The sequence below is a fragment of the Rousettus aegyptiacus genome, unplaced genomic scaffold, assembly GCF_014176215.1.
Source record: "Rousettus aegyptiacus isolate mRouAeg1 unplaced genomic scaffold, mRouAeg1.p scaffold_m13_p_8, whole genome shotgun sequence".
NCBI lineage: Eukaryota > Metazoa > Chordata > Mammalia > Chiroptera > Pteropodidae > Rousettus > Rousettus aegyptiacus.
In genome coordinates, this window is record NW_023416311.1 from 6,619,533 (window position 1) to 6,642,736 (window position 23,204).

The window sequence follows — 23,204 nt, forward strand, 5'->3', positions numbered from 1 at the left end:
TCTATCATCACCATCATCTATCAATTTCTTCTCTCATTTAGCAAAGGCAGGATTTGCAGATTATAACCCCTATGTTACTCTACACTCTTCTCTTTTTCTAGGATGCCAACCTGAGCTTACTTCCCATCTACATTTTCGTTTCTCCTCCTTAGCTGGATATATTTGTGGAGAACTCACAGAGAAACTGGGTCACCAGGGCTGGTCCCTCTTCCCATTCGGTAAAATGAAAATAACATTTTTAAAAACCCAGTCAGAAATGTCTGTTTAATAATTCTTCATTGCTGCCCTGAGACTGGATTTCAATATTTCTGAATATTCAATGCCTGGAAGCTAGCACAAAATGGCTATCTAAAACTGCCAGAAATTTGCTTCCTATGGTTCTGAATTGGAAGTGGGAACGTCGGGGCAGCCTCGCCTCCTCATTTGTGGTGAGCCATCTTCGTCATGCCCACTTACATTAAGTAACTACTTGCCGCTGCCCTGAAGGTAGCTCAGGACTTGGGCGAAATCATCTAAAAGCAAATACTTTATAATGGAATATTAAATATTCCATTTCATAATATAAAAGTCTGTCCCAAGTGGTGAAAAACAGCTCTAAAGATTTTTTTTTTTTTTTAACGAAGTGTTTAGCATCTCTCCTGGCAGCCCTGGAAACAGGATCTGAGTCCTAGTGGGTGAGATCTGGGACCGAAGGAGCAAAGACGTGGGAGAAATAGTTCCCACGGGATGATGGGCTTAGGAGGTCTCAGCTCTGTAACCGGACAGGCTAGTGTTCAGGATCTATTTCCAGAAAGAAATAAAAAAAAAAAAAAAGACCTGCCATTAAGACATTAGTTAACTAACTAGCTTATAAGTATCCCTGGGTATTCCCTATACACTATTAAGGCAATCTGCTGTTTGAAGTATCTGCTGAAGCTTTGTACAAAACCCAGGGGCAATGCCTTTTCCTTCCGACACCATCCTCTCGCCTTCCTTAGAGCCCCAAGAGCAGACTCCCTTCTGGTTCAGTTCCAGACAAGAATCCCACTAGTCACAAGTCTACCTTGCAAGGGACAGTAACCCCAAAGCGCACTCGCTTATTGAGCAAGCACCTTCCCTATCTCCTCTGCTTCTCTCCTGTTGTCTTTATGCCTTCACAAAATGAGGAAATATTTTGTCTGCATGGCAGATTCAAACTCGCTTGAATTTTATGGCTCCCTGCTTCCTTGACTCCAAAGGTTACAAATAGAAAAATTCAGGGAAGAACTCTAATTGGCCCAGCCTAGACCACATGCTCTCTTCTGGCCCAATCACCGTGAAAAGAAGGAGGTGTTGCGATTGGTCTGATTCGGGTCACATGCTCACTTCTGTGGCCAGAAGGGTGAGGTATTGGCCTGATTTCTAACTGCCAGCTCTTCTATTTCTGAGCAAGAGCTTCTCTGGTCACTGGAGCTTACTCTGCCCATGAACATGGCCATGAACATGCTGAGGAAAGACTGTCTCTCAGCCCTGAATGATTAAATTCCAGGTCACCAAAGTTGCCTCTTGCACTCTTTACCTGCTTCTTTCTCTTCCCTGTCTCCCTCCCTCACCCTTTTTCTACCAGTATTTCCGAGATCACCTCCTCATCTTTGCTTGCCTTGAGTTCTCAGTGACATCTGTAGAAACCCAAACTAAGACAGTCATCATGACTGGCAACTCATCTCATGACTCAGATGAGGACAGAGTAGTGTGCCAAGGGAGTGGTGGTTCTTGACATGCTAAGCAGTAACTGTCCACTAGGAAAATGTATGATCAAAAAAAAAAAAAAAAACCCACAGAACTGCAAACAATGAGAGGTTCTAGTAATTTACTTCCAACTGGGCCAATATTTGGGCACAAAACATGTCTCTCCTGACATGCCTGGGGAAGCAGACAGACTTCCCCGGCAGGTCATTCTAGAGAGAAAAACGTCAGAGGATCTTGGAGTCTAAGCTACAGCAAAGGCTGGCTGTGCCTTGCGCAATACCTTTCCTGCCATTACTTCATTAATCGTCTGCTCCAGCCGAATCGTAGCCAAGAAGCTGTCATGGCAGAAGGATACATCTGCTTTCTTGGATGCCTGCTGCAGGCTGGGCTACTTGGCTTCTGTTTGGTGACATTCCCATTAGACAACTGAGCTTGTGTGATGGCCTATGCATGTGCGGTGATAAAAAATACTGTCCTTATCTCTGTGGCTCAGCTGTGGAATCCCTGCCTCTTTCCACTTGAGTTTATTGGCTTCTAAAGCCCATCACATTGTACTCATGGCATGGGTCGGATTGCCTAGAAATGGTGCTTGAGAGAAGGAATTGAGGAACATGAGACTCAAAAGCGTGCCCTTTACACACACACACACACACACACACACACACACACACACACACACACCTCTAAGCTTGTAAGGAAAACAAAATAAGGAAGATAAAGGAGCCACACAAAAGGATCTTAGTCTCAGATAAAGTCTAGACCAGGGGTTGTCAAACTGTGGCCCTTGGGCCAAATTCAGCTGCCACCTGTGTTTCTAAATAAAGTGTTATTGGCACACAGCCATACCTATCATTTACATAATATCCCTGTCTGCTTTTTTGCTACAAGGCGGAGTTAAGTAGTTCTGACCAATGGATAGCAAAGCCTAAACTATTTACAATCCGACCCTTTACAGAAAAAGTTGCCAACCCCTGCTCTAAACTGTCCCAATCCACAGGAGCTCTGCAGTATCCATTGGTCCATAAATCATCCCCGCCTCGGGTCCAGGGGCTGCTGGTCTTCGTAGCTTAGAGTCGCTGAGCCACCTGGGGTGGTGGGGTGAGACGCATTAAGCACATTAATCCTTGGGGTGCTGGTTTCTGTCTCTTGAGAGAGCAGTTCTCTGGGGACCAGGGGCAACTAAGGGCCATTAGCAGCCAACACGGCGGCTGGGAAATGGGCGCGTCCACTGCCATGTTGATCTGGATCTGCACGTGTGCTTCACGAAGTCGGAGAGCAGCTGTCTTCCCTGCCTGAAACGAAGCCATAGTTTTGTCACCTGTCTCCCATTTCACTGTCACCTCCTGTCCACCCCACCCCTCACCCCCTGCACCATGGCTCTCAGGGCGGAGATGGAAACGTGTAACAAGCCCCACCGGGTCCCGCTTCCCTCCGCGCTGCTCTCCAGCCCGCACGGCCGCAGGCCGGCGAGCATTCTCTCCGTCTGTGACCGCGCAGTGTCCCCCAGCCTCACGGCTATTGTCCCTGCTGTTTCCTCCGCCTGGAACACCCTCCCCAGCACCTTCCAACTGCCACCACGCCTACCTGCCATCCACGTCTCCAGAACCCGCCTCAGGACATTTCCTCAGAGAAACCTTCTTGCAACTCTCTCCCCATCCATCTCATTCCCTGAGAGTCGCCACTATCTAGTGTGTGTGTGTGTGTGTGTGTGTGTGTGTGTGTTTTGTCTTTGCAAACCATAGCACACAAAACTATGCATAGGTTTTTCTTTTCTTTAACAAAAATGCTCTATTATTTGCTTTGCTTTGACGTCTTCCCCCCCCCCCCTTAACATATAAACCATAAGAAACCATCCAGTCTGATAGGTACAAAGTTAACCGATTTTAACGCATTTTTCTAACGGTTGAATGATATTCCATAATATGGATGTACAATAATTTGTTTAAGAATTTTGCGAGCATGCGTTATGTTTTAGTTCCTAAGTTGGGGGGTGGGTTAATAACTTGCATACGTATATTTGGTATGTGTACATTATTACATAATTAAATAAATTTAAACAGGGAATGAGAATAAGAGAAAATGGATATGCTCAAAAGTAATGAAAACTAAATAAATATTAAAATTAGAAAAAAGAATCCCTTTATTCATAGTTCAGATTGTTGCTACGTGTGTGGGATTTTTTTTTTCTTTTTACTTTACAAACAACGATGCAAAGAACATCTCTGGACAAATATCCTTATATTCTAATGCTTATATATCTGAAGACTCAATTTCTAGAAGCGATATTATTTGGTCAACATCCACGTGCACTTCAAATTTAAGACACACTCCCAGATTCCTTTCTGCAAATACAGCAAATCGCACATCCACCATCAGTTGACGAGACTGTCCGGTTTCCAACATCTTTGCCACTACTGCTTTCAGTTCCTTTCATTTTTTTGCCAATCTCTTGGCAAAGGAATGGCTTTTCGTTACTGTTCTGACTTGCATCCCTTTGACTGTTACTGAAGTTGATCATCCTTTTATACACGTATTGTTTCGATAACAAAAATAATCCCCACAGTGATAGGACCGTGTGTTAATTCAGGGGGAGGTGGAGAAGGGCTCGGCATACCCTTTGCCCTCTACCCATCTGTCCTCGGCTGCCGTCTCGTGAGGGCTGTGTGTTCACTAGTCCTGATATGTCTGCACATCCTCTACTGTTCTTCCTCCTGTGTCCCCAAAGGGTCAGGAGTTCTGGTCTCGATGGATGTGACAGTGGTGTGGGGTGGCCAGAGGTCCTGCGCTGTCCATGACCATCTCCCTCTGTCTCTTTCCTTCCAGACACCACCCAGATGAACAACGCAGTGCCCACCTCGCCTTTGCTGCAGCAGATGGGACATCCGCATTCGTACCCCAATCTGGGTCAGATCTCCAACCCCTACGAGCAGCAGCCGCCCGGAAAAGAACTCAACAAGTACGCCTCCTTGAAGGCAGTCGGTAAGCGCCGTGCCGCCTCCCTCCTCCTCTGCCTTTCTGTTCCTTCCAGATCTCTCTCTCTCTCCATTTTTTTCTACTCCTTTTTCTATTTTTCCGGTCTCTCTTTTTTCATCTCCACAGCTAACTCTAAAATTTCTGTCTCTCTTTACCTCTCTCCATTTCTTTTGCTTCTGTTTCTTTTGTCTATCAATCATCTATTTTCTATCTATCTATCCATCTATCTATCGATCTATCATCTATCAATCATCTAATCTACTTATCTATCAGTCAATCTATCTATGTATCTATGTATGTATCTATCTATCATCTATCTATCATCCATCTATCTATCTATCTATCTATCTATCTATCTATCTATCTATTCTGGTCTTTCTTTGTGGGATACAGTTTACTAAGGTCCAGAGGCCCTTTCTCCCTGACTCAGATCAAGTCCTACCTTTTTGTGGGGGACGGGGTGGGTGGGCGAGGGGCACACGTGGAGGCTGTTTCCTGGGAAGGAAGACCCGTATGCTCATTTGGTCCCACTGACATATCAGGCCCTTCGTTGTCCACCATCTGCCCAGGTGAATCTTCAGGGAACCTAAACGTAGAATCTGGGACACTCGATCTCTGAACATCTAGCCCCTGGGTGGGTAACACTTGTTATCCACAGAGTCGTCCTAGCTCCGGGAAGTCAGTATGCCTGCCATCCCTGTCCCAGGAAGTGTCAGCTCTTCGGGATGTAAATATCCACTGGGTGGGCAGCCTGGAATTCTTACCAGATGCGAGACACTGCACTGGACACTGTCTCATTTCCTCACAGTGATCCAAAGAGGAAGGCACAGGTATTGTCCCAATTTTCAGATCGGGAAACTGAGGCTCAAGGAAGGTAATTTAACTTGCCCCCAATCAAGCCGGGCGGCATAGCCAAGACGCGAACCCGTGTTTTTATCACTCTGGAGCCTGTGCTCCCACGGCCCTGGTCCTCCTTCCGTCCATTTCCCCCTCATCCATGAGCGTGAGGGTGACCCAGGCTCCTGAGCAGCGTACGCATAGCAGAGTCCCAGTGCACGGAAGCCATGGCAGCAGCGAAGCCAGGCGGGCACAGGACCCACGGATCACGTGCTTCCTTTCATTATCAGCCTCACCCTCTCCTCTTCTCCCGCTGCCAAGCCCCTCGTCGCTGATGGAGTGGGAGACACTTCCCGATCGATTCCAGTATGAAATATCCTAATTCCTCATTCCGTCATGAACTCCCACCAGAAACCCGAGCACAGGCGCTCTCACGTCGAACGATGCTCGTGGCAGCCAAGTTCTACTAACGTCCCAGTCACAAAGCAACCGTTTTGGTGCCTGGCAGAGAGCCAGGCGCATCCTAGGAGCTTAGAACGTGTTCGAACCAGAAGTCTATCTTTAGGACTTCATGTTCCCTGATTTCCTGGGACATCCAGATGGAATCATTCAGAGAGGGCTTGAGCCAAATTGATAATATCGAGGTCACGGGTTGTGTTGACGGACGCTGGCTTCGTAAATCCAAAGCTTCACGAGACCTCACGTGCCCGTTGAATTTCTACCCTTAACTCCCCACCTTCATCCACATCCCCATGACCTCAGATTCCTCTGTGCCATATTGCATGTTTGCATAGCACATGCATCTTAAACATGTTCAGACAGACTCAAATAGTCCTCGGAAGACACGAGGGCTGTTGCCTAGGAGAGAAGGCGTCACGGTGCCTGTGCCGATGTAACTGGAACTTTCGTACACTATTTGGTGGCTGCCTCCCTTCCTGAGCCTTGTATTTAGGTAATAAATAGTGTCTGCTGTTATATTTGATTTTTTTTTTTTGGCACTAAAACAAACAAAAAAATCAGTCCAGATGTCTTTTTCCTTTTGAACCAGTCACGTTACCCTCAACAGCTCATTTGTTCAACATAGCCCAGTGTCTCATCCCCCTTCAAAACCCAGTAGCTCTCTGGGTAAATAATGGATGGGTGGGTATTCCCACAGAGTGCTTTGATTCTCCCCAGGATCTGTGCAGGGTCCCTGTGCACAGCAAATGTCTGCAGTGCATTTGGAATAAAATTTGCTGTATGAATATTTACTTGACATTCCTTCAGTAACGCTTTCTTCCACAAAGGAAGAATTCCTGAAATGTTCGTTGAATGAATGAATGAATGAGCTTATCTTTGGAAAGCATCAAAGAATCGCTTAGTAGGAAGGCAGCACCCCCTGTATCCGTCCTTCTCTGACTACCGTGGGAGTTCACAGGCTTTCTCTGAGTCACAGAGGGTCTTATGAATCTCTAGTGAGTGGAGGTCCAGTAGGAGGTAGCTGGAGGATGGCCAGACTCAGTGAGTTACCCCAGAGTCCAGCATCTGCCTTCACAAATGACATGCAAATCCCACAATAAACATTCTTTCAAGAGTTCTTTCTTAAGGCATAATGTGACCATGGTGTGAATGATGAAATGCACCTCATTAATGAAATCATTATCACCCAGGAGAAAAGTTGTTTAAAAAAAGTTTGCTGTAGAAAGTTCAGTAAACTCTGATAACCAGACCCACTTTCTAAAAGTTTCCATGCAGTAAATAAGGGGAGACCGAGACAGCTTTTAGGGTTTACCGCCAAGTTTAAAAATATTTCTGGAAAATAAATTGGGCTTTGGGGCTTTAATATTCAGAACATCAGGTGGGTTTGGGCCAGTCACTGAATCTCTCACCCGTTTCTGCACGTGAAAAATGAAGAAGCTGAATTATATGGTCTCTAAGCTCTATTCCAATTTTAAAATCAGGAAATTAAACAGTTCTACTCATTCTAGTTATTGGAATGCCATGGACCATTAAATTGTCCCATTCATTCACTCCCAACTCTTGGGAGAAAAGGGTAGGATATATGTTGGTGGTTTTTTAATTAATTAATTAATTTCACTTGTTGGAATCACATTTATATTTAAAGAGAGCCCTTTTCTCTCTACAATTCAGGAATCTGGGCATTTAGCATCTGCCGATAATATAGCACATGACTACAGAATGGTCTCGGTTCCCAAGGGGTTTACTGCCTAGTTACCAGTAAAAAGCTAGCTCACACTAGGAAATGTCAGAGGCTAAACCTCACTGGTCTCTGTGCAAGAATGAGCCATAGGGTTGACTTATCATTTGTTCAATCCATTTATTCATTCCCCAAACATGTAATGTGATGTTGCCTGATTGTAGGTCCCACTGAGGCAAGTCTGACCCAGTCATCGATGTATCCCTTATTCTTGCACCACACGGGAACTTCCTAAGTGCTCTCTACATATTTGTAAAACCAGTGAATAATGCCACATGATAGGCACCCACCACATCAAGTCAGCAAGATGGCAGAATGTCACATGGCCTCTGTAATTGGTCAGGACTGAGTTTAAGAGCTGGCTCCGATGTTTGTCAAATAATTGCAGCAATTACTTCACCTCCTCAAGAGCTCAGTTTCCCCATTTGTAAGGTGGAGATAATGAAAATACGCAGCCGACGGTGTGTTGGAACGATTCAATGCCATACTGTACAGGAAGTGCTTAACCTGTTCTAGGGTCGATCCTCAGTGAACTCTGCCCCATGTTAAAGTCTCCCAACCGGAGTTTTTTTGGTCGGTCAGTGTCTTCCTTGAATCTCCAAGCTACGCTGGTACCTTGATTAATGTGCAATGGCCCAGATTTCATTTCGAAGGAAGTAAGAGAGCTAGATCCCCACCTTTCACTCCAGCGGGACGGAAAGGACATGCAGGCATCGATGCTAATTCCCTCTGGGAAGCTCATAAACAAACAAGCAAATAAGCAAACGGCAGATGACTTTTCTGCACCATCCTAAGGACCAGCAAATAGGCAGCCCAAACCTCTTCATCTCTAGCCTGGGCAACAAAGATTCATGCCCAGATGAATGGCTACTACAATCTGTCAAAGAAAGATTGTTTCAATCAGCTAACTCTCCTTACTAAGTCAGAGATGTGGGTTCAAACATTTGAGAAATATTTTTCTGCCACGATTGAAGCCAAGACGTGTGCCTTGTGAGAGGCTGAGCCCAAAAGTCACCTGAAAATTCAGTTGAACACACAGGTGCTCTGGCCTGAGCCACCCATGTGAGGGGTGGTCACAATGTGGGAACCCATTTAAGGTTCTTCATAGGACAATGTTTCCAAGGCAAGGGGTGTTTGTCAAAATATCCCTAAGGGTCACTTGATAGTTCAGAGAGTGGTGACTCCTGCCTCCAGGAGTTACCACCCTTTGATATAATTCCCGGTGGGCCTGGCAAACAGAAAATCGTCCCCCCTCCACCCCCCACCACCCCACTGGTGTTTGTCTCCATTGGCCCCAAGTCTGGCTTTTCCTCTAGGTGTCTGAGAGTTTAAATCCTCAACTTCCAACCATGTGCCCTTGGATGCTTCCGTGCAACTCAGGTTACCTAGCGAGGGAGATGAGAGGTATCAGCATGACGGACAAAATACTGTGATGCTTTCGCCTTTAATTCCAAATTTTAATAGGAAAACATTTTCTCTGTTGCTGTTTGGCAGACGATGGAGTTTGGCCAGAACCCTGTCACATTTTCCAAAAGCCCTTTTTAAAACCACAGCGAAGTGCACTCATATGTGGCAGGAATTCCGTCTTCACTCTTTCTGTAGGAATCGTGTGTGACAGCCTTAAGAGGCATGTGAGAACCTCCGTTATGAATTGACCTCTACTGATTTATTCATACGTTCATTTTTAAGTGATGGCAGAAAGGAAGGTAGTCTCATTGAGCTCCCAAACGGTCCTCCTATGAGGGAGGTATTTCTGTGATCCTGACATTTTGCAGATGAGGAAACTGAGGCTCAGTATAGTTTCATAATTTTCCCAAAGTCACGCTCTTAGTAAATGGCAGAGATGAGAGTCATAGACAGGACTGCTTGATTCAGAATACTATTTTTTTTTTCCTACGAACTGATGCTGGCTTCCAGAGAGCAATTTCTAGCATCGAAAGGCTATAACTAGGTAAAAAAAAAAAATCTAGGAGGCCTATTTTCCTTTTTTTTTTTTTTGTTTTGGTGGGAGAGGACTTAGTAAGGTATTATTTTCCTTTGTTTGAAGGTAGGAGTTTTCTCATAATGCAGAGTATAATTGCGGTGTAACATATTGAAGGTATACTATAGTCCAAGTATATGTAAGTCATGTGCAGTGAGATACACAGATCATAATTTTACAGCAGTGTGATTGTTGAAGTATACATACCCTAGGGTAGCCAGTGTCCCAGTAAGGATATGAAATATTTTCATCTCCCAGAGAGTTCCTTCATGTTTCCTTCCTCTCCATGGCTTGGTCCATCCCCTTCGGATAAGAATTTAATTTTTCACCCAACAATATTTACCTAACGTCCAATAGTGAAACCATAACAATATTTTTGGTTGCCAGCGCGCCATCTGATTAAGTGCCCTTATTAGCAATGGATTCATGAAACAAGAGTTGTTGCTCTCTCGCCAGAGCTGAGCCCTGTCTTAGGGAGCGGGGACAGAGGTGACCACGGCGTGCTTTCTGCCTTCAGGGCAAACAGTGATGGATTTGACTTGGGGATGAGAAGGCTTCCTTGGAGCCAGTGGCTCGGTCAGGCTTGTGCCCACCCGCACAGGAAGATCTGGGGACACGTCGCTATTTCTAGATGGCAATGACTCTTGGCTCAGAGGGAGAAGAAACATCAAGTCATCCTGGGCGGGTCCCACTTAATTTTAACTTCGTCACTCTTCTCCTGTCACTCCAATTTCCCCTCTGTCGTGAGTGATGAGGGTGTAGAGTTCATATCCGCAGGGGGAACGTGGCAATTTGAGCGTCCTTTGGCACGCCTGAGAGGCCAACCGGAAATGTTTAAGTGAGGCCGGATCTGTACTCTGTAATCACTCAGCACACAGACCGTTTGCTGCGTCTCCTCTCAGCTGGCAGCCTGTTACATCTCTGGAAACTGTGCAGAAGTATTGAGGATCTGGGCCTTCCAGGTAGATTCCCAGGGAAGGAAAAGGGAGCTGGTAGCTCCCGCTGATTGGTCAGGTCTGCAGCCAACGGGCAGAGGCGGCTGCATGGACACAGGAGCCCGTTTGTCCCGCTTTGCAAAAGACCCAGTCTTACAGAGGAAGCCTTTCCAAGGACAGGGGTGGGGTGTGTAGCCATAGTCGCCTTAACTTTATAAAGTGGGTCCCCATGGGGTTCTGCTAATAATGTGAGAGTCCCCTAGGGCTCATTCGGTATATCTGAAACAGAATTCAATGAGGGGAAAACTAACTTATAACCAAAATTCCAGGCAGTGTGGGATTCTCAGATAACCAGCTTAGCTTTTAGGGGAATTCTCGTACCTCAGGAAAAATGACTCCGTGGAGAAACTTGAATTCATTCATTCATTCAACAATATTTTTCAAAAGCGGACTGTGGGCTAGGGCTGTTCCTAGCCCGTGGGGCCTGCCACCCAGCATTTAAAGTTTCAGTCAGCAGAGTGTGTCCCAACCTTGAACTTGGAGTGACTAATGCCGCCCCCTCCCTTTTCAGGAGCAGGACTGCAGCAAAACACAGTCAAAATTTATCTCTTGTCAACGAAGTGTTGTCATTAGCCAAAGTGACCTCATGTAACTCAAATTTTCCTCTTTCTTAGAGGATCGAGATTTAGAGAACTCTCTCTCCCTTTATGACACTGAAAACATTTCGGCCTCTTGCAGGGGACCGCTTTCGATCCTCTATAGGGCGTGGTCTTGAAATGGCTTCAAAGCCCTGCAGAAAGAGGTACACACATAACTGCCCTGGCACACTTGGTCGCGCACCCCGTTCCCTGGGTCCCCTGAGGCCTGCTCCCCTCTCCCACCCGGGGGGTCTGCAGCTGGGGCCGCCAGCAGCACCTGGGTGTTCGAGAAACGGATCAACATCTCTCAATTATTATTTTTTTAGGAAGTTCTGATGGTGACTGGGCAGTGGCGACGCTTAAGTCACCAAAAGGTACCGTACGGCTTTTTCTAGCTCTTTCGTCCAGGGGTTGCCAGAGCTGACACCGTTCAGTGAAGGCACCGAGAGTCCTGGCGTCTGTGTGTGACCCGGTGCACACGTATGTCTGTGTTGGTGGACCTGCAAGTCCGTCCAAGTGCCAGTGTGTAGGCGTTTGTGTGTGTGTGTGTGTGTGTGTGTGTGTGTTTGTACGCTCGCACACACGTGGGTGCACACATGTGGCTCTGGTGTGGCACGACTGTGTTCGGGGGCCGTGGTTGAAGCATTACCACTCCCTGCTTCCCAGTATTCATTGCCCGAAGGAAACGGTCGCTCTCAGAAACGAGCCCAGGTAAGACCTCCAGGAAAACGTTGCTTTTTGCTCAGGAAGCCGCACGGGCAAACGGACAAAGCACAAGGCAGATGACTGCAGGGGCCAAAACACAACTTAGGAGGGAGCGAAAAACAGTCGGATTCTGGCCCAGCATCTTGGGAACGGTTAGGCTTTTAGGGGGGGCGGAATGCTGTTTTCGGCTTCCCTGCGGTCGCGTCGACGGTGAAGGGGTCTGTCGACTTGGGTCTGTGGGTTAAGTAGCCGGGCGGCTGGACCGGGAGGCAGCTGCAATTGGTTACCGCTCCGCTGTGTGCCAGACAGGGCGCTGGGCCCTTTACAGAGTGTTGTCCTTTCATCCTCTGACAACCTAGTGGTGTAGGCCTTGTCATTCATTTTCAGAGTGGAGGATGTGGGCTTCCGAGCAAGGCTGGCTCGCTCGTCTGGAGTCACAGAGCTGCTCGGTGGTCAAGCTGCAGATGGAACCCATGTCTGTCTGGCCCTGATTCCTAAGTCGTTTCCCACTGGGGTTGGATTAGGGGTGGGGAGAATGCAGCGGACCCAAGGAGGGGGAGGTAGAACTCTTCAGTGACCTCGAACTGGAGCAAACTTAGAAGGTGCTGCAGGGTTCTGGGCAGGATACTAGCAGGACCGATTTTGTATTCTCGAAAAGTAGTTCTGGTTTGCAGGTGGAGACTGGGTTAGGGGAGAGTGGACTGGCATTGGTGATACCCACTGGGAAGGTTCTTGCGGTCATGCCAGGGGTGGTGACCTGGACTGGGGTGGGGAGAGGATGGAGGGGAGAAAAAGGAGTTGAGGGTAGTTAGGAAACTGCCGCGCACATGAGTGGGCAGGAGAAGGCAGTGAGCCCGCCGCTGAGCTCACCTGTGAACCTGTGAACTTGAGCCTGCGTCAGCGTCCCCTGGAGGGTTGTTAAAACCCAGGTTCCTGGGCGCTGCTTAGTCACTGGGCCGGAGGTGGACGTCCCAATGGGTTGACTTGCTAACAGGGTCTCAGATGATACCGATGCTGCTCGTCTAGGGACCACGCTTTGAAAACCATTGCAGTAGGGAGCTATTGCTGGGAAACCAAGACTCTATGATTCAGTCTTCGGGTATCTTTCTGTGGGTGAAGGATTCTGAAGAGGGGAGTCTGATCTGAGTGAGCTCTTGCAGGTGGGCACGGGGCTGCACTGCACTGCGTTCCCGTGTTGGGGGAGAGAGCTCTAGACCGATGTGTCTGATGAGAATCCTTTGACTTCCCTCGCTGCCTTGAGAGAGGCAGATTTCTGGGTCTTGCATTAGATAATAACTGTTCACATGTCAACGTCCATTTTTAGAAATGCAAACAATTTGGAACATGACAGACCTACTAATTTGAGGCATAAACTTTTCCCCACCTCCCCTGTGAAAACAAAGCCATTATAATTCCGGTGACAGCATTTGGAGGCAGTCAGCATCCTTGTCCTTATATCAGCCCATTGTTGTCCGATGCATTTAGAAAATATTTCGGGCCGGGTCAAAAGCAAGGGCTTGGACGCAGTTTTTCTACCCAAACCAGATTAATTCCACCTGCCCTGCTAAATGCACATTTATTCATCCTGCTTGTCTGGGGAAGAGAGAAGGGGTCGCGGAGAGGGCCCGGCTAACTCCCTCTGGGGTTGCTGATCTTCCTCTGGTGCTCCCCACTCAGCCTGCAGACTCTGAGTCTCCAGGAGGCATGGGAAAAAGGTTGGGGGCTTTGCACGGCCCCCGCCTCCCACGGTCGCTCACCTTCTTGAAAGGGAGACACAAGCCGAGTGTGATGGGCTTAGCCTCAGACGCACCTGGCTTCGAGCCGTGGCCCCATCGTTTGGTACTCTCCTTACCTTCGGCAAGTCACTCGACCAATCTGAGCCCCTATTTTTTGATCCACAAAATGGGACGACAGCATCACCTACCTCCTGGGCGGTCGCGAGGATGAGATGAGACATTGTGTCCAACACATGGAAAGCCATAAATACCCGAAGGCTATTACGATACTACGACCGCTATTATTAAGTGAGCGAATGGAAGGCTTTAAAAATCTCGTGGTAACAGAAACCGTCACGCTCTGAATAAACCATCATTTTCCAAAAATGCTTTCCACATCTGGAAACCCAGTAATATCTTAACCTCCAGCGACACGAACGTTGCAGAGAAAGAGGCGGAGGGATGAGCGGTGGCCACGGGGGCTGAATAAAGACGGGGAGGCTGCGAAGGAGAAAGAACAGGGTCCCGGGATATACACGTTCCCTGCTCTCACTCGTCTGGACTGTAACTCACTTTGGAGGGGAACCACATCTGCCAGCACTGGAAATGGCGAGCCAATTTGAACTGCTCACTTTTCGCTCCCTGAGGGTGCCCGGGCAAGTCGCCCCCAAGTGGTCACCGCTGCCAATCCACCCATGTCCAACCCTCCTTCGCGAACATCACCACCACCTCAAGCCCAGTGGACTCTCCCAGTAGGAATGGGTCTTTGAACCTGACCTGTGCCGTCGCCCAGGGGTACACCGGGACGCTGAACGTGGGGGAAACTGGCAGCCTCGGACTGCGATTTAATCACTCTGGCTCTGATTAGAATCAGCCCTGGAGCCATCCACACACATGCCCAGAATATCCATCCCTACCATCTCCCAGACAGAGGCAGTGATGAATATCCACCCTCCACCAGGGTTTAGGGGAGTAATTTTCTGAAACCATGCAAAGAATACACTTCGGTGAAGACGATGAAAGAAATAAACACTTCGCTTGGCCTTCCCGATTTTACAGATGAGGACGCCGAGACCCCCCGAGACAAATGATACTGCTCAAAGTCACACAGGAAAATTGCATCGCACCCAGGATCGGGACGCAGACTTCAAAGAGTGGCTTAAAGACTTGACCCCAGATTTCCGGAGTTGCCTGTTACTAGGGTAACCTCGGGCCCACTCACTCCTAAGGGGCTGCAACTGGGGGGTGTGGCCCCCATAAGTTTTCACTGTTTTGGCCAGTTTTCAGATGTACCTTCTGTGTGCACTAAAGTTTAGACCTACCTTTTCCAACGACACAATCCTCAATGCAAACACAGTTTGCCCTAGAACACCAATTTTCGCATGCCCGCATTCCTCCAAACGTGAGTATTTTGGCTGTCGGCTGGAACACAGCCGCTTTCTTAGTTGGGGTTTGAGCTGGAAGGCGAGATGTTGGAGGCGGATAGTCAGTCTCGGGTTTGATGTCTGGCTCTGCCAGTTACCAGCCGTAGCAGAATAATTGGGCAGACAAATTACTCAGTATCTCTGGGCCTCAGTTCTCATCTGTCACATGGACAAAATGATATTGCCTTCATCACTTACCTCTAAGGGAAGCTAAATGAGATAATGTAGGTGAAACGGCTAAAGCAGTATGAGTACGTAGTAGATACTCAATAAATCCTAGTTCTTTAAGAAAATTAATGTAGCTCAGTGATAAGTGTTCATTCAAGAGATGCTGAGAAAAAAAAAAAGAAAGATGCTTCAGAAGAAACAAGGCAACAGAAAATGTGCAGTTTGAGTTATGGTCCTATGGGAATGCACACATCCTGGGGAAGGCGCCACCTAAAAGCAGCCTTAAAACATTACTTCGTGAAATTCAGGCTTTTGCGATTTTCTGACTTGAGTTACTGGTCTGCTGGTGAGCAGTAGGCTATGGAACAGGCGGAGAATAGGGAGGTGATTTTTTAAAAAAAATCAAATCCCACCAGCTCCTGGATTCGGCCTCTTTTGAAAAGCACACAGCGAGCACAGGGGTTTTGCTGAGCTTCCTCGGGGGCCCCGTAGGGTGTGGAATGAGTCGGCGGAGGGGATTCTTCACTTTGCAGAAAATTCCACTGCAGCAAGATTGCAACAGGCATTCGACTCAACAGAAAATACGTCCCTCTGAGGCTAAGCCAGCGAGATCCCATTCATTTCACACTTTCCCGGCACCTCGCACGGCGCCCATAGTGCATCACAGACACCCGTTAACATACGCTTTATTAGTAAATTATTAGGCGAAGGTAGCTATCCTGTTGTCTTTCCTGAAGAGGCACTGCGATGTAGCAGAAAAAATCCGCCAGCTGGAAGTCAGGAGAGCAGTATTCTAGACCCGGTGCGGCTTTGCCAGTTGGGTGCCCTGGAGTCCTTAGCTTCACTTGCCTCTCCCACAAAATGGAAGATCTGGATCCCCGATCTCATTATCCCTCTCCGTCTCTCCCAGTAAAGATCCCAGGCTTTGCTCTGATCGGCTTTCCTTGTCGTGTGCCCACCTCTGAACAAATCCTTATGCCGAAGGCAATGAGATGGGCTGTTTGTAGTCCCCGGAGAACCGCGGGGGGCTAAGGGAGTGGAGGGCCATATCATCCAAACCACATGGATTAAGAATAGGGGAGAGGTTGATCCCTGCCTGAAAATGGGGGCTCTTCCTAGGAGTAGGGCGAATGAACGATTGGTCTTCCTATCAGTTATCACGATAGTGCTGTGTGACAAGTGACCGCAAATCTCACGGCTTTAAAGCTCTTTAGCTCAGCACTGATGAGATCAGGAGTCTATGTGCCAGTGATTTATGCTGTTGTGGGAGGTTCTCATCTCAGCTGAGTCGTCCGTGTATCTGGGAGTCGGCGGGGAGCTGGCTCGATGTTAGCTGATCTAGACTGGTTTTAGCTGGGGGTGATTTGACTCTGCTCCCGGTGTCTTTTGCCCTCAGAGGGGGTAGTCCAGACATGTTCTCATGATGATGGCAGGGGTGCAAGAGAGAACCCCCCGAAACCAGCCCGCACTTTTTCAAACTTCTGTTCACGTCGTGCAAAGCTCCAGCCGGGCACCGTTTCAGAATCCTCCCAGGCGAAGGCAGCACAGCCTCCTGTTGGGAGCCCTCAGGGTTAAGAGAAACAAATGAACGAACAAACAAACAAAAAAAAACCGGAGGCCAGGCTCCTGGCTTTAGGGAAGGTGTGGGGCCCTGCAGAAAGAGCCCGGAGTCTGAGCTTCATTAGGACCTGGTTCCAATGCGATTTATTACTATTTTTTTAACTCGTGTCTCTGCAGCAAGGCCCCGCACCAGGTGAAATGGGGCTAATTCACCATAAAGACAAATCTTCCCGTCTCCTCCCAGGCCCTCTCCTGCCTGAGAAGCTTGGCTCATTTCCTGCCTTTCTTGTTCCTTTCTTCTGAGATGGCCTCAGGATCCTGCACAGCTTTATAGCGTGTATTTCAAAAGAAGAGAGAAATATCTGGGTATTTTTTTTTTTTTATAACATCAACTGTCCCTCCTCTTACCTTTCAATTCAACTTGTGAAGGAGAAAAAAAAAAAAAGGTAGAGACCCAGAAAACATTCCTATATAAGTAAAAAGTAAAAGCTGTCCTACTGAACCCAAAGGCCCCACAGATCCAGTGGCTTGAAAGACAGAAGTCTATTTCTCTCTCATGTAATATCCCCAAGGGTCCAGGCTGCTGGGGCAGCTCTGCTCCAAGTTGTCACCCAGGTTCGTTGAACACAGTCGCTTGGCCTTCTCTCTCCCACATGACCCATGACCCTCGTCTGCATCGCTATGGTTGGTCGTTGGCACAGCCTAACGGGCAGTGGGGAGTGAGGATGCTCAGGGCACCCGGTTTTCCTCAAAGCAAGTAAGATGAAGTGAAAATTGGATGCATCACTTTGGCTGACATTCCATTGGTGAAGGATGAGCCACAGGGCCAAATTCGGCTTCCCAGAAGGCTGGGGAGATCTAGTTTGGGGCCAAGGGGCCATGTGCCTGAGAAAACAGGTAGATGAGGTCTGGGAGACAGGTAGCGGCCTTCCGCATCTTCTCCGGTCGGGGTGTACGTTTAAGGCGTCCTGCTGTGCTCCGCGCATAAGGGCGGAGCCTTTGCATGCTTCTTGTTTACTTCGCTGCACACTGCAAAGCAGACCCGGTCACCCTCATCTTATCCTCTTTACGTTCTGACAGTGAGAGCAATGGCAGCTACCATCTGTCGAACGCCCGCCATGAGGCAAGGATATTGGTACTTTTCGTTATATTGGGCACTTTCTGTGATTCTCTTCAATACCCTCAGCTCCCCGCCACACAGTCATTGTTATTTTATTTTTTTAAATTTTATTCAGGAAGCTTGGAGAACCTAAGTAACTTGCTCAAGGTCTCCGTCTTATAAGAGTTGGGATTTGAACTCCGATCCATCCGCTCTCGAAGTTCACGATCTTTCTACCACTTTGCCAGGAAGCTTTCGCAGTCATAAAGTCAGGCGTGCGTCCTCCCAGACCGTCATGTGCTGCGTAACCCTGGTGCACCGACTCCTTCAAGTTCCTGCCAATCCCTCTTTGTCACTCGCCGTCTAAAGGGATTGCTGCCAGGGAAGAGTGGAAGCCCAAGGGAAAGGAGTCTCGGGTAATATCTCAGACTACGACCCCGCTTCACTGTCATGGAGGGAATCGGTGTGACGTGGCAGGAAGCGTCCAGGGGACCGCATCCGCCTCCTTGGCTCGGTGTGGAGGGGGAGGGTCGGGGGCGACTAACGAGACAGTGTGTGTTCAGCACCTTGGAGAATGCCCAGCCTGGAGTGGTGATGAAGAAACCTGTCTCCTCTCCGTTCTGCGAGATGCGTGTGGCGCTATCCAGCCCAGCTCCGGTGGGGGAGGCCACCTTTCGGTAGGTGATCGGCCAGCACGCCAACCAGTGCACCTCAGAGGTGCCAGCGTCAATGCTGGGAGAACCGGAAGCTGGCAGCGAGGGTTTCCTGTTACCTCCAGCTCCCTTGTCCTGCTGCACCTTAAGGAAGAGAGAGAGAAATGCATTTGGCTGTATGGGTCTTTATTAAACTTTCGGTTGTGACATTTTGACATTTCTTCTTGAGAACCTCGTATTTACATGGCTCCCCGGTCCCCGATGTTTGCTGAGGGGGAACCAAGGCAAGTGTTTCCCTGCATAATTCTCACCTTGTCCTCCATTTTCCTCAGTTGGGGAGGAAGGTTTTCCTGCAGACGGATCCGTGTTAAGGAAACAAAGCTATCTTCCATGAGGCGGCCAAGTGGGTAAATGAAGGATGAGTGCCGCAGCCACGATTTCATTAATTCCAGGTATCCTGGGTCCGGATCCCAGCGCCATCACTGGGACAAGTAGCCACAGTCTCCCCCTCAACGACAGCATCCACCTCATTGGGATACCGAGCGTATTCAAGGGGTAGCAGGTGCGAATTCTCTAGCCGAGCACGCGTTTGAGAAAGGCGTGCTTGTCCTCGGTGTACCCCGGGAGAGCACTCGGCCGGCCGCCAGACCCGAGCGGCGCCGCTGACCAAGCCCAGCCTCCGTTCCCTCCAGCTTCACTCGCTCTGCCGGGGCCGTGCGGTCTCCCCTGCGCCGGCGCTGCTAGCGACCATTCGCGCCTCTGTACGTCTTCCGCCGGGGGTATGGAGCTGGGCAGCAGCCCAGAGCTCCTGCCCCATAAAGAAGGGAGCTTAACCCAGGGCTCAGTCCCTCTGTCCCTGTAAAGTGTAAGTCGGTCTGTCTTCTGTCATATGGGCTGCATGTTAGTCAGGGTGCGCCAGAGAGACCGAGCCAATGGCACATACACTTGACCTTTGCATGACGTGGGGTCGAGGGTACTGACTTCCTCCATAGTCGAAAATCTGGGTATAACCACAAGTCACCCCTCCACAGGCTCAGGTTCCCAAATGTGCACTTGACCCTTGAACAACATCCTTGAACAATCTGGGCTTGATCTGTGTGAGTCCATTGAAAATACTCCACTGTATAAGTGGACCGTTAAAGTTAAAAAATATATACTATTATCATATGTTGTATATGAATTATATATGATGTCATGCGAATGACAGGAGATGTATGCTATTGGTTTGGTTGAATCAATTTCCCATAATAAATCTCCTTTCATGAATATATGTAAAATATAAATGCAGATCTATATATCTAAACGCATATTCATATATATGAGTAATAGGGTGTGTGTGTGTGGAGAGAGAGAGTTTTATTATGGGGAATTAGTTCACGCAATGACTGAGGCCGCGAAAGCCCCATGATCTATTGTCTGCACGCTAGAAACCCAAGAAAAGTGGGATGTAGTTCCAGTCTGAGGCCGAAGGCCTGAGAAGCCGGGGGTCCCATGGCATCCAGCCCAGTCCAAGGGCAGGAGACCAACATGCCGCCCGAGCAGGCCCCCTCCGTCCTCTGCTTCTTGTTTTTCTGAGTCTCTCAGCGGATTAGATGATCCCAGCCTGCCCTGGGGACAGAAGTCTACGTTCTCATCCAGAAACACCTTTACAGACACACCCAGAAGCGAGGTTTAATCCGGGCAACCCTTTGACCCGGCACGTTACCACGAAACGTGAGCCGTCACAGACCAGATGCCCGGACGAGGCCCCGTCCTTGGCCCGTCTCTGCTGCAGAGAATGCCGTTGGAACGGAAACACCTCCAGTGCTCTCTGCCTTTCGTCGCATGCTTGTCATCGTGCCCCTACTGCGTGCCCGGCGCTGGGCGGGGCGGCGGGGCTATAACAGTAACCAGAGCAGACTCGATCTCGATCCCGATTGGAGCTTATATTCTAGTCAAGGGAGACGACCATACACAAGCAGGGATGTTTTCGTGGACTGATACGGGCCAGGGACGTATCAAAATAAGGAGAGGTGATGAGAGCAACGGGGCGGGGGGTGCTCTGTTTCGATCGGGTCATCGGGATGCATTTTCCGAGGCAGGGACCTTGAATTAGAGAACCGGATGACAAGAAGGATCCGGACGTGCAACCAGAAAGAAGAGGATTTGCTCGGGGGAACAGCAGGGCCGAGGGCCAGTGGCTCTGAGATGGAAAGCTTGGCGTGTTCAGGAGCAGGCAGGAACCCCGCTTGAGCTGCGTTGATGTGTGTCCCCACCCCACCCCCCACCGACCCCTCCAAATCTGTATCTGCTCAGAACCTCAGGATGTGACCTTGGTCATAGGGCCTTGGCAGATTCGTGAAGTTAAAATGAGGTCGTATTGGATCAATGTGCGTCCTGGTCCAATGACTGGTGTCATTGGAGAGAAATTGGGACACGGATACCCAGAGAGGATGGCCACGTGAAGTCAGAGGCAGAGACTCGAGTGATGCAGCTACAAGGCACAGAAGGTCAAGGCCGGCCACAACCTCTGGGAGCTGGAAGAGGCAAGGAAGGGGAGGTCCTCCACTGGGGGCTGCAGAAGGGGTGCGCCTTTGCTGGCCCTTCGATGTCAGACTTCTGGCCTCCAGAACTGTGCAAGAAAATATTTCTGTTTTGAGCCCCTCGGTTCTTGGTAATTTATATGGCAGCTCTAGGAAACTAATCCTCTCTATGATGGGTTCATAACAAGGAGGAAGAGATAAAAGAGGACACATCGCCAAGGTCCGTGTCATGCAGACCTTGGGGGGCCCTTGCAAAGCATTTGGATTGCATTCGTAAGTGTGATGGGAAGATCACTCACTCCATTTCAATATCTTCTAGGACCAAAGACAGGGACAAATGAGGAATGGGGAAAGCTTTGGTTTGCTCACCAGGTGAAATTCATCACCTGAGATCCGAGAATATCACGAAGTGAGAATGAGCCATAGGAACCCCCCCTTACGATATCTTTGGCCCAAGGAAAGAAGGTAGGTGGGAGGCCACCTGCCGAGCCCCTCAGATGTGCAGCTTGTTTTGAAAACTGGTTATTACCTCGACTCTCTCCATTTGCACAGAAGCAAGGCTCCGTCCCACCTCGCACCTGCACAAGTGTCTGCTGCTAATTAAGAGGGAGACAGATGGAGGGAGGTGCAGTGTAATTTTACAGCCTCTGTTCCTTCAAGGCAATTAGGCTCATTGGAAGGAGAGCATCTTCTTTTCATTTTTCCTTTCTCTTTTTAAATGAAGAAAAATCAAACTGGAGAGGGCCAGTGCTGTCGAAAGGCTCACACATCTGTTTCCTGGTCGGCTTGTCAGCCATCTGCCCGCGAGGTACCGGGGCTGATTAGGTTAATGCGTTTATTAATGGGGCTTCCGAGGCTGTCCAACGAATGTTAGTTCTTTCTCAAGGAGCTCTTTAATATGCTAAGGCAGGGACCACATGGTGCAAAGCCGAGAGCGGCCGAGCAAGCATGTCCCCTTCCTCCTCTGGGTCCAAGTCAGGGGCCAGCAGGGTCATGAAAATTCCATTTGCTCCACCACCAACCACATTCTTGATGAAATAATCTTGAAACCACCTCTTCGAAGGACAGTTTTGTACCCCGGCCAACAAATCCGTGCCTGCTCTTCACTTCTCTAGAAAACCTCAGAGTCTCACGGAGAGAGGATGGTCAGATCGACATATAGGTGTGGATGATGTTGTCTTGCCTACAGGACATGAGAGAATCTGGTGACCCTTGGCTCTCTTCCCTCTCCTGAGCAAATATCCTTTCAGTTTCTTGAAGACTCAGTGTCCGGAGTTAGCCGGCAGGTCAGCTGATGGCTGTGTGGTTGAGGATGGCCTCACTCACGCAGCGTGTGGCAGTGAGCAGGCCGGTGGCCGTGGTGATCATGAGAAAGTGGCCCGCGGGTGGCTCGTCCTCTGGGAGGCTGACCTGGGTTTCCTCCTTCCCAGAGCCTGCGAGCAGCAGCTGCAGAACTTCTAAAAGGTGTGTTCGGGTCGTGGGAGATATCACTCCTGCTACAGTCCATGGGTCGAAGCCAGTCACCAGGCCAGGCCAGAGTCAAAAGGCTCCACCGATTGGTGGAAGAAACTGCAAAAACGTTACAGCCATTTTTGCCGTCTACCACACGATCCCGCACCGGGATTGCGCTCCGGCTCCACATCGCAGCTGAAGGGCATCCTCCAGGTGGCCTGCCCCGAACCAGCTCTTCATCCCAGGCAGCTCGAGGGCCCTTCTTATGCCACCTCACAGGGCCAGCTGGCCCTCAGCACACACGGTGGTTGGAGGTTGGGTAAAGAGGGAACATCGAAAGGAAAGAAGGACCGTCGATTGAGACGAATGCCTCGTTCGTGCCCGGCAGGGAGCCCGGCACGGAGGGAGTGCTCCCTAAATGCCTCTTGGATTCGATCCAGTTCCTTCATAAGCCAGGAGCCTAAATACATGCACTGGATAGTTGTTATGCTCCAGAAATGTGCCTTGTCGCTCACACAGCTCATGTACCTATTCCTCCTGGTAGACCTGAGTGTAGCTTATACCATTCCTACTTCACACCTAAGAAAACAGTTGCAAGAGATTGAGGGACAGCCTCGAGGTCTCACAAGCGTGTGTGT

At 49.1% G+C, this 23,204-nt stretch overlaps 1 protein-coding gene across 2 annotated transcripts in view; it reads left to right on the plus strand.

The window, feature by feature from the left end:
* Positions 1 to 23,204, plus strand: part of SHISA9 (shisa family member 9) — a 257,414-nt gene that overhangs the window by 228,798 nt on the left and 5,412 nt on the right. The window contains exons 3-4 of one of the 2 annotated variants that reach the window (XM_016156987.2): positions 4,531 to 4,686; positions 11,595 to 11,642. In XM_016156987.2, the coding sequence (XP_016012473.1) occupies positions 4,531 to 4,686; positions 11,595 to 11,642 (204 nt within the window). The remainder of the gene's footprint in view (positions 1 to 4,530; positions 4,687 to 11,594; positions 11,643 to 23,204) is intronic. The other variant, XM_036225645.1, reaches the window with a different exon arrangement.